At 50.4% G+C, this 14,415-nt stretch overlaps 1 protein-coding gene across 14 annotated transcripts in view; it reads left to right on the forward strand.

Annotated features, from left to right (window-relative positions):
• The window catches only part of ARHGAP32 (Rho GTPase activating protein 32), a 1,621,198-nt gene that overhangs the window by 1,589,330 nt on the left and 17,453 nt on the right, over positions 1–14,415 (forward strand). For 13 of the 14 annotated variants that reach the window (XM_069614162.1, XM_069614164.1, XM_069614161.1 and 10 more), the window contains 2 exons: positions 9,256–9,410; positions 13,429–13,503. In XM_069614162.1, coding sequence (XP_069470263.1) covers positions 9,256–9,410; positions 13,429–13,503 — 230 coding nt within the window. The remainder of the gene's footprint in view (positions 1–9,255; positions 9,411–13,428; positions 13,504–14,415) is intronic. The other variant, XM_069614157.1, reaches the window with a different exon arrangement.

Genomic DNA, 14,415 nt, shown 5'->3' on the forward strand with positions numbered 1-14,415 from the left:
GGGACACTCCCTCGACCAAAAGAAAATGACAATATTTTTGCACTTTTATTTTCGTTGAAATAACATTCTGTTATGTATTCTCTGTAATGACACACACTCGGACACACATGCTGTGACATTTGTATTATACTAGCGGCACGCACGTTTACAGCTCCAGTTAAGCCTTTGATTAAATCTCAGAAGACGGCTTTCAAATAACACTGGCAGGCACTTTGAGCATACAGTTTGATGTTACTGCTAGAAAGAGGTAGCCCAAAGAGATCCCAGGAGCGTGTGTTTTTGGTGGCAGGGTTGTGGGGGGAGGGGTGCTTAGCCATGGGGAACATCATGGCCATTGGCAGTCAAATAACCAACACCCACAAGCGGTGTGTCCCTCTTCACATCGCATCTCCCTTCTAGCTGTTCTCCAAAGCAATCGTTTTGGCTTAAAGCCAGTGTGTGGGACATGTTGGTGAGACTCTGCCTGGGGTTGGGAGCCATGTGCCAGGGGAGATCACTCATCCGATGGAGCAAGATAATCCTCTCTGCACTCCACTGAACGTCCCCTAATGAGCACTCTCACGCAGAGAGACACGCCCACCAGAGCACCCGCAGCTGACTGCGCAGGAAACCCACGCAGGACTGCGCAGGAAACTCACGCAGGACTGCGCAGGAAACCCACGCAGGACTGCGCAGGAAACTCGCGCAGGACTGCGCAGGAAACCCGCGCAGGACTGCGCAGGAAACCCACGCAGGACTGCGCAGGAAACCCACGCAGGACTGCGCACGAAACCCACGCAGGACTGCGCACGAAACCCACGCAGGACTGCGCAGGAAACTCACGCAGGACTGCGCAGGAAACTCACGCAGGACTGCGTTAACCTTTCGAGGACATATTCTATTATTTCTCTGCGAGGCGATACACAGTGGCCTGCAGACTTGCGTTGAATTGTTGTATATTTTATTTTGGAAATGTACTAGGTGATGGATATTTATGGTGTGCCAATATACACGCTTCTGGTGCAGTACACATATTTAAAAAGAACAGTGCGTCTTAGTGGCGCAGACTTATGATGTATATAGAACCCTCAATAAGAACCGCCAGAGCATGTTGTGTAAGTCTTGGTGTTGTAGGCGAGAGCGTGACCGTGAGTGAGAATAAAACGTGTCAGGACAGACCCCGACAGGGGACCTTCACCGTTGTCCTAGCAGGTCAGGAGCGCTGAAACCATAACCAGCAGGGGGCGATGGAGGATGGGGCTTCTTTAACTCTCCGGATGTTCTGCTTAAGGGTCTAAGGTGGGTGCTGGCTGTATTTTCAAATGAAAGGCAAGTTTTGTAGATGGGCACATTTTTTTTGTTTAATCTGGAGATGGCATGGAATAGGGTTTGGAACAGAGTGGGTGAAGAGAGCCTGTGGTTTTCCAGAATACGGCGCAGAAGAGTGCATCCCGCTGCTGTACCATATCCTGGGTGCTGGCAGCAGGGACGGTGTTGGGGCCTTTCAACCTTTTCAACCGGAAGGGGCCTCTGCGGAGGCCCCAGCAACTGCCCCCTTGTTGCCAGTCAGAAGACCAGTAACACATCAATATATTCATTCCTCTATTTTCGTTTTGGGGCTTCAAGTGTGTGCTTTGCAGTGCTCGCTTTACAAGCAGTGTTTTCTCTTCCCACTGGATATACAGAAGTGTGTTCACCTCATTGCCTTCTAACACTGGTTCCTCCACCTCAGCCCCTTGCCCCTTGCTGAGAAAGAATGATGTACAGCTTTTGAGTAGGCATTTAGTGTAAAAGCCCCATGCTGGCTGGCTGGCTTTCTCATGATAATCGGCGGCTCTTAACCTTAACTTTGTCACCATTGTAATGTATGCGCCCCACGGGTGTCTCAGGCCATTTGCGCTCTAAGCAGGGAGCCCCCAACATCACATTGGATTGGGCCCCCACACATCTTCAGCCGGGCCTGGCTGGCAGTCAGCGGGGTGTTCACGGCAGAGTCCATGGTGATTCAGCATCAGGGGCACTATGCCGCATTGCATGCTGGTAATTGTAGGCTTCCATTCTGGATGGGGAAAATAAAGGAAAAGGTGGGCACAAAATGCGGAAAAGGTGGGCACCACCCAAAGTTATTGCGTTAAATAGAAAAAAAATCACAAATGCTGCAAAACTCCACAATCTGGTGGCGGTTCAGTATAATCTCACAGGAGCAGACTGTGCAAAGCCCAGAGACACCTGAGCTAAATGTAATCGCAACCAAAAAGAAGCCGGGTGAAAAACACACAACTAAACAGTCACTCTCATGTAGTTCCTCACCCGAGGTTACTATAAACAGAATGATAATTAATGCAATCTTAGGCAGTCTTCCATGTTCTTCGTGTGCTATCAGTTCACCATAAACTTCAACTCAAAGTTATCTGATGTGAAAAAACGTCATTAGATTGTCACGTGCTAGTAAAAAATGGAAGAAGAAGCCAAATAGGCTAAGTTTATATAGTCGAGATACTTATTGCCAATGCATTGCAGAGCATTTGTGCTCCTTCATCAGGGATGTACTCTCTATCATACAGTTAATCTAAAAACAAACGAATTCATTAAAGAAAATGATTAGCAAATTGCATTACAATGAGATTTGAAAAGAAAACAACATATCAGTAGTCTGGATATTGTCACAAAATTTGGACAAGATGTAAATCACAATTTCATCAAATGCACACATACCATGGATCAATGTGAAGTGTTGCGATGTGCAAAAAGAGATCAAAAGAGAAAAGGCATCATTGAGATGATCAGATCCTTATTAATAGCATTCAAGTGCTTTCTGTTTGCGAACATGCATGTAACAGTACCTTATTAAAGAAGTCCACAACGTGTGGAATCGTATGAACCTGTGCGCGTTCTAGAGGGTCATACATAGTGAGCTCTCTGGACTGTGCATTAATCAATTGTTTCACTTGGTAACTGTCAATGAAAACAGTGAAAACGTACTTATTCACATGTGCGCGTAGGAAACTTGCGCTATGTGACTGGAGTTGCTTAACTGTCTGGGTTTCCAACTGGAATGTGCTGAGAATATAAACAAAATGGAGACGTTTAATGTGCCGCTATCTAGTGTGTTTGTGTTGATATTATGAACTAATGTATTACTCGAGCGCCAAACTTACCGTGTACTTGGTTTCAGAACTGGATCACAGTGTAAAGCACGCATGCAGCGCTCTAACAGCTGTTTTTATAAGGATGCCATGGCGTCCGCTAGAGACGCCTGGGCTCGGCTCACCCAAGGGCGTGTCTAGATCCCAGCCGCCACGGTCGGGACGTGCTAGACGCCAGTTACTTTATACGGCTGCCACGGCGTCCGCTAGAGATGCCTGGGCTCAGCTAACCCAAGGGGGTGTCTAGAGCCCAGCCGCCACGGTCGGGACGTGCTAGACGCCAGTTACTTTATACGGCTGCCATGGCGTCCGCTAGAGATGCCTGGGCTCAGCTAACCCAAGGGCGTGTCTAGAGCCCAGCCGCCACGGTCGGGACGTGCTAGACGCCAGTTACTTTATACGGCTGCCATGGCGTCCGCTAGAGATGCCTGGGCTCAGCTAACCCAAGGGCGTGTCTAGAGCCCAGCCGCCACGGTCGGGACGTGCTAGACGCCAGTTACTTTATACGGCTGCCATGGCGTCCGCTAGAGATGCCTGGGCTCAGCTAACCCAAGGGGGTGTCTAGAGCTCAGCCGCCACGGTCGGGACGTGCTAGACGCCAGTTACTTTATACGGCTGCCATGGCGTCCGCTAGAGATGCCTGGGCTCAGCTAACCCAAGGGCGTGTCTAGAGCCCAGCCGCCACGGTCGGGACGTGCTAGACGCCAGTTACTTTATACGGCTGCCATGGCGTCCGCTAGAGATGCCTGGGCTCAGCTAACCCAAGGGGGTGTCTAGAGCCCAGCCGCCACGGTCGGGACGTGCTAGACGCCAGTTACTTTATACGGCTGCCATGGCGTCCGCTAGAGATGCCTGGGCTCAGCTAACCCAAGGGGGTGTCTAGAGCCCAGCCGCCACGGTCGGGACGTGCTAGACGCCAGTTACTTTATACGGCTGCCATGGCGTCCGCTAGAGACGCCTGGGCTCGGCACACCCAAGGGCGTGTCTAGAGCCCAGCCGCCACGGTCGGGACGTGCTAGACGCCAGTCACTGTACACTCTATTTACCATTTAAGGCTGTGCGATCACACTGTACTACATGATAAATCTACAGCCCAAATATCGGATGTAAATAAACAGGATAAAAAATGACTGCATTACCGCGTGTTGTCATAGCAACAAGGTTATCAAAAGCTGTAAAATGGATGTGAGCACTCTTCGAAGCCGGTCAAAGCCCGATATTTTGCATGCCTTTAATCTAGAAGAGAGAGAGCTGGTAAAGATTCTCACAGTACCCAAGTGTTCTGTAATGTGGGCACAGTCAGTACATGGTGAGCGTATTCATGAGTTATGGGAGTGAGGGCAACCGTTTATCTGCTCGAATGTTACTAAAGCAATCGGTTCTAGCCAGTGAGGAATTCAAATGATTCCTAGCGTGGGCCAATGGTACTAAAGGCACCAGTGCTTACATTATACACAAGTGTTAGTCTGTGGTGTAAAAAGTGGTTGCATGCAACTCATCCAGAAGATCTTAATACATAGTGCCGCGTTGCATGCTGGTAAGTGTAGGCTTCCATTCCGGGTGGGGAAAGTTACGCTATAACCATATCCCTTGGGCTTAGGCTTCCAGGTTCAGAGTCCATGATAGCCCTGCTTGCGTGGCCCTGCTCCTCCCACCCACAGGAAGCTATGCAAGAGTATACACAGGGCAGGGAAGAGGGGTAACGTGAGCGCGATGGCTGTGGCACCAAAAAAGGAGAAAAACCAACCCCCTCCATATCGACACGTGCAAAGCACTTTATCGGCAACCGATTTTGGTTGTTGAACCTAAAAGTTCTAGTTGCTGAGACACCCTTGAGGGGCTGCCATGCTATTTGGAACTGCAGAGAAGGGCTGTATTTGAAGTGGTTTGAGTGTAGATGAATAGGAGGGAAGCCATTATCCTTGGAGTGTTCCACGTTGTCTTGGCGCTCTCGACTGCCCTTCTGGTGGAATGCCATCTGAGGACTTGGTGGTATTTCTACACGACATTCCACCATCAGGCCGGTGACTGTCTGTCTTGGACATTCCATCATCGGGCCCGTGATTGATGGCCTTCGACAATCCATCTTCAGGCCGGTCAATGTCGGTCTTGGGCATTCCATCATGAGGCTGGTGAAGGCCGGTGACAGATGTCCTTGGGAATTGCCATCATCAATCTGTTGAATAATGGTCTTGCGCATTCCATCATAAGGCTGGTGAAGGGCGATGACTGGTGTCCTTGGGCATTCCATCATCAGACTGGTCCATCATCAGACTGGTGACTAGTGGTCTTGGGCATTCCATCATAAGGCTGGTGAAGGCCGGTGACTGATGTCCTTGGGAATTCCATCATCAGTCTGGTGACTAATGGTATTGAGCATTCCATCATAAGGCTGGTGACTAATGGTCTTGGGCATTCCATCATAAGGCTGGTGAAGGCTGGTGACTGATGTCTTTTGGAATTCCATCATGAGACTTGTGACTAATGGTCTTGGGCATTCCATCATAAGGCTGGTGAAGGCTGGTGACTGATGTCTTTTGGAATTCCATCATGAGACTTGTGACTAATGGTCTTGGGCATTCCATCATAAGGCTGGTGAAGGCCGGTGACTGATGTCCTTGGGCATTCCGTCATGAGGCTGGTGACTGGTGACTAATGGTCTTGAGCATTCCATCATAAGGCGGGTGAAGGCCGGTGACTAATGGTCTTGAGCATTCCATCATAAGGCTGGTGAAGGCCGGTGACTGATGTCCTTGGGCATTCCATCATGAAACTTGTGACTAATGGTCTTGAGCATTCCATCATAAGGCTGGTGAAGGCCGGTGACTGATGTCCTTGGTCATTCCATCATGAGACTGGTGACTATTGGTCTTGGGCTTTCCATCATAAGGCTGGTGACTGATGACCTTGGGCATTCCATCATCAGTCTGGTGACTAATGGTCTTGAGCATTCCATCATAAGGCTGGTGAAGGCCGGTAACTGATGTCCTTGGGCATTCCATCATCAGTCTGGTGACTAATGGTATTGAGCATTCCATCATAAGGCTGGTGAAGGCCGGTGACTGATGGTGACTAATGGTCTTGAGCATTCCATCATAAGGCTGATGAAGGCCAGTGACTAATGGTCTTGAACATTCCATCATAAGGCTGGTGAAGGCCGGTGACTGATAGTTTTGGGCATTCCATCATGAGACTAGTGACTAATGGTCTTGGGCATTCCATCTTAATGCTGGTGAAGGCCGGTCACTAATGGTCTTGAGCATTCCATCGTAAGGCTGGTGAAGGCCAGTGACTGATGGTCTTGAGCATTTCATCATCAGTCTAGTGACTAATGGTCTTGAGCATTCCATCATAAGGCTGGTGAAGACGGTGACTGATGTCCTTGGGCATTCCATCATGAGATGTGGTGACTAATGGTCTTGGGCATTCCATCTTAATGCTGGTGAAGGCCGGTCACTAATGGTCTTGAGCATTCCATCGTAAGGCTGGTGAAGGCCAGTGACTGATGGTCTTGAGCATTTCATCATCAGTCTAGTGACTAATGGTCTTGAGCATTCCATCATAAGGCTGGTGACTAATGGTCTTGAGCATTCCATCATAAGGCTGGTGAAGGCTGGTGACTGATGGTCTTGAGCATTCCATCATAAGGCTGGTGAAGGCCGGTGACTGATGCCTTGTGATGTCCTTGGGCATTCCATCATGAGATGTGGTGACTATTGGTCTTGAGCATTCCATCATAAGGCGGGTGAAGACGCTGACTGATGTCCTTGGGCATTCCATCATGAGATGTGGTGACTATTGGTCTTGGGCATTCCATCATAAGACTGGTGAAGGCCGGTGACAAATGGTCCTGGGCATTCCATCATGAGGCTGGTAACTATTGGTCTTGAGCATTCCATCATAAGGCGGGTGAAGACCAGTGACTAATGGTCTTGAGCATTCCATCATAAGGCGGGTGAAGGCCGGAGACTAATGTCCTTGGGCATTCCATCATGAGACTGGTGACTATTGATCTTGGGCATTCCATCATAAGGCTGGTGAAGGCGGGTGTCCTTGGGCATTCCATCATGAGACTGGTGACTATTGGTGTTGGGAATTCCATCATAAGGCTGGTGAAGGCCGGTCACTAATGGTCTTGAGCATTCCATCGTAAGGCTGGTGAAGGCCAGTGACTGATAGTCCTGGGCATTCCATCATGAGACTAGTGACTAATGGTCTTGGGCATTCCATCTTAATGCTGGTGAAGGCCGGTCACTAATGGTCTTGAGCATTCCATCGTAAGGCTGGTGAAGGCCAGTGACTGATGGTCTTGAGCATTTCATCATCAGTCTAGTGACTAATGGTCTTGAGCATTCCATCATAAGGCTGGTGAAGACGGTGACTGATGTCCTTGGGCATTCCATCATGAGATGTGGTGACTAATGGTCTTGGGCATTCCATCTTAATGCTGGTGAAGGCCGGTCACTAATGGTCTTGAGCATTCCATCGTAAGGCTGGTGAAGGCCAGTGACTGATGGTCTTGAGCATTTCATCATCAGTCTAGTGACTAATGGTCTTGAGCATTCCATCATAAGGCTGGTGACTAATGGTCTTGAGCATTCCATCATAAGGCTGGTGAAGGCCGGTGACTGATGGTCTTGAGCATTCCATCATAAGGCTGGTGAAGGCCGGTGACTGATGCCTTGTGATGTCCTTGGGCATTCCATCATGAGATGTGGTGACTATTGGTCTTGAGCATTCCATCATAAGGCGGGTGAAGACGCTGACTGATGTCCTTGGGCATTCCATCATGAGATGTGGTGACTATTGGTCTTGGGCATTCCATCATAAGACTGGTGAAGGCCGGTGACAAATGGTCCTGGGCATTCCATCATGAGGCTGGTAACTATTGGTCTTGAGCATTCCATCATAAGGCGGGTGAAGACCAGTGACTAATGGTCTTGAGCATTCCATCATAAGGCGGGTGAAGGCCGGAGACTAATGTCCTTGGGCATTCCATCATGAGACTGGTGACTATTGATCTTGGGCATTCCATCATAAGGCTGGTGAAGGCGGGTGTCCTTGGGCATTCCATCATGAGACTGGTGACTATTGGTGTTGGGAATTCCATCATAAGGCTGGTGAAGGCCGGTGACTATTGGTCTTGGGCATTCCATCATAAGGTGGGTGAAGGCCGGTGACTAATGATCTTGAGCATTCCATCATAAGGCTGGTGAAGGCCGGTGACTGATGTCCTTGGGCATTCCATCATGAGACTGGTGACTATTGGTCTTGGGCATTCCATCATAAGGCTGGTGAAGGCGGGTGACTGGTGTCCTTGGGCATTCCATCATAAGGCTGGTGACTAATGGTCTTGAGCATTCCATCATAAGGCGGGTGAAGGCCGGTGACTAATGGTCTTGAGCATTCCATCATAAGGCTGGTGAAGGCCGGTGACTAATGGTCTTGAGCATTCCATCATAAGGCTGATGAAGTCCGGTGACTGGTGTCCTTGGGCATTCCATCATGAGACTGGTGACTATTGGTCTTGGGCATTCCATCATAAGGCTGGTGAAGGCCGGTGACTGGTGTCCTTGAGCATTCCATCATAAGGCGGGTGAAGGCCGGTGACTAATGGTCTTGAGCATTCCATCATAAGGCTGGTGAAGGCCGGTGACTAATGGTCTTGAGCATTCCATCATAAGGCCGGTGGCTGAAGTCCTCGTACCAGCGATTGATGGCCACGGGTGTGCATTTGAAGTTCCCCAGAAAGTCTCTCATTCTGTGAAGGCGTTGGTGCATTGAAGGGAGTGTATTTGTGGGAGGGTGGTGGGGGCGGGGAATTGCAGAACATGAAGCTTGCAAATGCGTCTGTACTGTGAGGGCTGTCATTGGTCTGTGCTGAGACATTAATAGAAAGACGTTGTCTCTTGTCTGATGTCGGTGAGGAATCTGTGTCCCCAGAAATGATGCGACAGCCCTGTGAGTGGTCCCGCTGTGACCCCCAATAGTCTGATACTTTCATGGTGCCACTTTGGGCTTTTCTTAGGTCTGTGGTCTGCAGTGGGCAGCTGATTGCTGTAGAGAAAAGCCGTGTAGGCCTGGCACTGCCACCCTTTGACCATGCTTCCTCCTCCTCCTTCTTCTGCAGGAAAAGGCCGTCCGGCAAGCTGAAGAAGTCGCCCGTGGGCAGCTGGCGCGCCTTCTTCAACCTGGGCAAGTCGTCCTCGTCCACGTCTGTCTCCAAGCGGAAACTGCAGCGCAACCCAAGTGAGCCCACAGAGATGAAGGCCATGGCCCTGGCAGGTGGGCACTCGCTCCAGGGAGACCTCTCTGTGCCAAGTACTGTCACCCTGGCATAGTGTAACCGGAGATATCTCCGCAGGAAGGTTTAGTGAGGCTCTTGTAGAAATACATATCCACACGCCCCCACAGTCATGCCACCATCTACTCTGCTGGGTCCTAATGCCACCTGGAGGCGGCACCTGAACTCCAGCTTTCTCCTTTGGGATATTCGTTATTTAGCATCTAGAGTTTGTAGTTCCCTGGCTGTGACGGGCAGCATCCCTAAGCCCCCCTGCCCCCATCTCCCCGGCTTCTGGGGTGCCTTTAGCAGGCTTCCTCCTCATCCCAGAGCTGGTGGGAGGGGGGGGGGCTCACTGCATACACAAGGCCCATCTTAGCCTCTGCTGCCGTGACCCCCTACTTGAAGCAGAGAGTGGTCTTGGTTCCTCCCTTACGGACCCACGCCCGCCATTCGCCCCACCCGCGCAGTACCCCAGGAGACCATCACATTCACCCCACCCGCGCAGTACCCCGGGAGACCATCACATTCGCCCCACCCGCGCAGTACCCCGGGACACCATCACATTCGCCCCACCCGCGCAGTACCCCGGGACACCATCACATTCGCCCCACCCGCGCAGTACCCCGGGAGACCATCACATTCACCCCACCCGCGCAGTACCCCGGGACACCATCACATTCGCCCCACCCGCGCAGTACCCCGGGAGACCATCACATTCACCCCACCCGCGCAGTACCCCGGGAGACCATCACATTCGCTCCACCCACGCAGTACCCCGGGAGACCATCACATTCGCCCCACCCGCGCAGTACCCCGGGACACCATCACATTCACCCCACCCGCGCAGTACCCCGGGAGACCATCACATTCGCTCCACCCGCGCAGTACCCCGGGAGACCATCACATTCGCCCCACCCGCGCAGTACCCCGGGAGACCATCACATTCACCCCACCCGCGCAGTACCCCGGGAGACCATCACATTCACCCCACCCGCGCAGTACCCCGTGAGACCATCACATTCACCCCACCCGCGCAGTACCCCGGGAGACCATCACATTCGCCCCACCCGCGCAGTACCCCGGGAGACCATCACATTCACCCCACCCGCGCAGTACCCCGGGAGACCATCACATTCGCCCCACCCGCGCAGTACCCCGGGAGACCATCACATTCGCCCCACCCGCGCAGTACCCCGGGAGACCATCACATTCACCCCACCCGCGCAGTACCCCGGGATACCATCACATTCGCCCCACCCGCGCAGTACCCCGGGACACCATCACATTCGCCCCACCCGCGCAGTACCCAGGAGACCACCACTGGAATGTGATGTGGCCCCTCCTCCCGTTGCTCTTCACCCTTGTTTGCCAGCTCCAGGTCTGGGCAGGCCTGGTGGAGAACAGAAAAGCCCACCTGTCATCAGTACTGTGTGAGTGGCCCCCATCCTTTTCTAGGGGGGCACCTTTATCCAGAGAGGAGGTGGCCACGTGGCCTGCATCTTGTGTGTATGTATTTTTATTTGTGTTTTCATCTGCACCCAATCTTTCTGATTCTAACCCCCAAAGGATAACCATCAAGTACTGTTCTGATTCTTACAGCCTGAGAGAAATGCCATGGAGTATCCGGGATGGTCCATTAAGGGGTTAATTCACAGACCTGTCGCGATGAAACGTAATCGCCTTTTCCTATTCTCAAAACCCAGCACTGGCAGCAACGTCCCCCGTGAAGCTGTGGGGTGTGGACCCTCCAAACATTATCTTGCTCGGTTTTCTACAGCATTCACGGCCCCTTAACCTTCCAAACAAGAAAGGGGAGCCTGCTATGTTTTGTTCATTTATTTATTTATTTTACTCTCATCCTCAGTCCTGGGGCCCTCCACACACGCGATGGTGAAGCAGTGAGCGCATCCCAGCGGCAGGCTACAGGTCCTGCAAATGGATGACTTCTCACAAGCCTTTGTTCACAAACTCAACAATAAGTGTAGGGGGCAGGAAAAAGTGCCCCAAATAGTTGTGGGTGAAATTAGTGCTTGTGAAAGTAAATTTATGAAATTCGACACTAATTTTGTTTAACCAGCCGGACATTTTTCCCCCTGCTCCACCGCATGTTTTGGTATTTTTTCGGTTTGCACGAATTTCGATTTCCCCCGAAATTTCTTTTTTTGCTGTTGCCCAAAACAAAGACAAAAAACGAAATTTCAGGGAAAAAATGTTGGTAGAAAAACATCAGACATTTTTAAAAAACTAAATTGTGGACAGGAAAAGGTCCCTCGTCTTCATCGGTGACGCAGGAGCATGGTGGCCACCTGCAGCGAGGCTCCTCTACCAGCACTGTAGGCTTTGTGGGCAGCCAGCTAGACGGACACCCACTCACTTTAATCCCCAACCTGCCCCTGCAAGGCTGTTCTTTCTATATTACCTTCCCTCCTAAACACCCCCATTAGAGCTTCAGTCTCTCATGTGAGCATGCTGGTCAACAAGGGAACCCACACAATGCCACCAGTTTCCCGTCTCACTCCTATGCTGGTCAACGAGGGAACCACCCAATGCCACCAGTTTCCCGTCTCACTCCTATGCTGGTCAACTAGGGAACCACACAATCCCACCAGTTTCCTATCTCACTCCTATGCTGGTCAACAATGGAACAACACAATGCCACCAGTTTCCCATCTCACTCCTATGCTGGTCAACAAGGGAACCACACAATGCCACCAGCTTCCCGTCTCACTCTTATGCTGGTCAACAAGGGAACCACACAATGCCACCAGTTTCCCGTCTCACTCCTATGCTGGTCAACGAGGGAACCACACAATGCCACCAGTTTCCCGTCTCACTCCTTTGCTGGTCAATGAGGGAACCACACAATGCCACCAGTTTCCTGTCTCACTCCTATGCTGGTCAACAAGGGAACGACACAGTGCCACTAGTTTCCAATCTCACTCCTATGCTGGTCAACAAGGGAACCACACAATGCCACCAGTTTCCCGTCTCACTCCTATGCTGGTCAACAAGGGAACCACAAAATGCCACCAATTTCCCATCTCACTTTTATGCTGGTCAACAAAGGAACCACACAATGCCACCAGTTTCCCATCTCACTCCTATGCTGGTCAATGAGGAAACCACATAATTCCACCAGTTTCCCATCTCACTCCTATGCTGGTCAACAAGGGAACCACACAATGCTAGCAGTTTCACGTCTCACTCCTATGCTGGTCAACAAGGGAACCACACAATGCCACCAGTTTCCCGTCTCACTCCTTTGCTGGTCAATGAGGGAACCACACAATGCCACCAGTTTCCTGTCTCACTCCTATGCTGGTCAACAAGGGAACGACACAATGCCACTAGTTTCCAATCTCACTCCTATGCTGGTCAACAAGGGAACCACACAATGCCACCAGTTTCCCGTCTCACTCCTATGCTGGTCAACAAGGGAACCACAAAATGCCACCAATTTCCCATCTCACTTTTATGCTGGTCAACAAAGGAACCACACAATGCCACCAGTTTCCCATCTCACTCCTATGCTGGTCAATGAGGAAACCACATAATTCCACCAGTTTCCCATCTCACTCCTATGCTGGTCAACAAGGGAACCACACAATGCCACCATTTTCCCATCTGACTCCTATGCTGGTCAACAAGGAAACCGCACAATGCCAGCAGTTTCCCGTCTCACTCCTATGCTGGTCAACGAGGAAACCACACAATGCCACCAGTTTCCCGTCTCACTCCTCCACAAAGGCTTCATTTGCAACTACTAAGAAGCAAACCAAGCACTTTGCCAATAGGAAACTGATCAGCTCATCCTACCCTTGTCGAAGCGCTCTACCTATGAGGGACCAGACTATCCCATTGCGTTCACCTCCAAGGGCTCGAACCTGCAGACACCCGCCAAGCTGTAACACGGAGCTCCAGCAGCGCATCTCAGAGATAGTGACTTATACCCGGTCTCCTTCCTTACCCATCTTCAGCACGCGTCTTCATGTTGTTTCTCTCTCTGTTCTTCCTCAGGTGGTAGAGGAGACTCTGGAACCCTCCGTTCCGCCAAGAGTGAGGAGTCGCTTAGCTCTGTGCATGCAGTGGACGGTAAGAGGACCATTCATTCATTTCTTACACTGGCAGCTAACTAATGGCAAAGAATCTTTCTGCTGCTTAAGTTCTGTAGAATTGATGAGCTGTAAGCATGAGCTAGCAATTCACTGTATCAGGGTACTCTGTGCCGCGTCACCCTGCCAATGGAACACGCAGACTTGCAAATGTGCAGCTCACACAGAACCTGCCAGAAAGCTTGAAGTGTTGTCAGACTCTTAACCTTTCTTGTACCGACAGCTGTGTTAGCATTTTGTTTATAGATCATAGATCGTTGGCTACAGTTGTTTAAGTAAGATGAGAAATTGGGAACTCAGAGGCTCTAACAAAGGGTATGGCCTAATAAGTGCTGAGTGGAAACTAAAGGGAATGGCAGATAGTGTAGGAAAGGGTTTTCTGCCCCAAACAGTAAATAACCTTTCATTTTGGGAACTGGATAGATAACCCACATGTCTGGAAACAACACATATTTGTATGGTGAGAGGGTTGCAAGAAAGAAAAAATGTTCACTATCCAAAATCTATAACTATTGGCTTTGTCAATGCCACTCTTTAGTCTGGCCTGTCTTGAGTGAGGCTGCTTCAGATGGTTTAGAGTGTGAATTGAATCACTTCTAGGGACTCCTGAATTTTTTATGCTGAGGCAAATTAAGATTACATTATTTGAACACAATCACACATGTAGAATAAGTAGTGAAGCTGGGATTCAAGCCCATTCAATTTAGGCACTTGGACAGATATCTTCATGGCTCCATTTCACTTGGCTGTGTGTTAACGTTTGGCTTCCCAGGGCTAAAATATATTCTGATTTATAGCGAAATCTTGAAAAGTTCACAAATCACACAATCAATCAATTTTAGGATGTTGGCATATGAGGGATCATGGGTACCCATGCATGTACAATAGAGAT

The sequence above is a fragment of the Ambystoma mexicanum genome, chromosome 9, assembly GCF_040938575.1.
Source record: "Ambystoma mexicanum isolate Mex_15411 chromosome 9, UKY_AmexF1_1, whole genome shotgun sequence".
NCBI lineage: Eukaryota > Metazoa > Chordata > Amphibia > Caudata > Ambystomatidae > Ambystoma > Ambystoma mexicanum.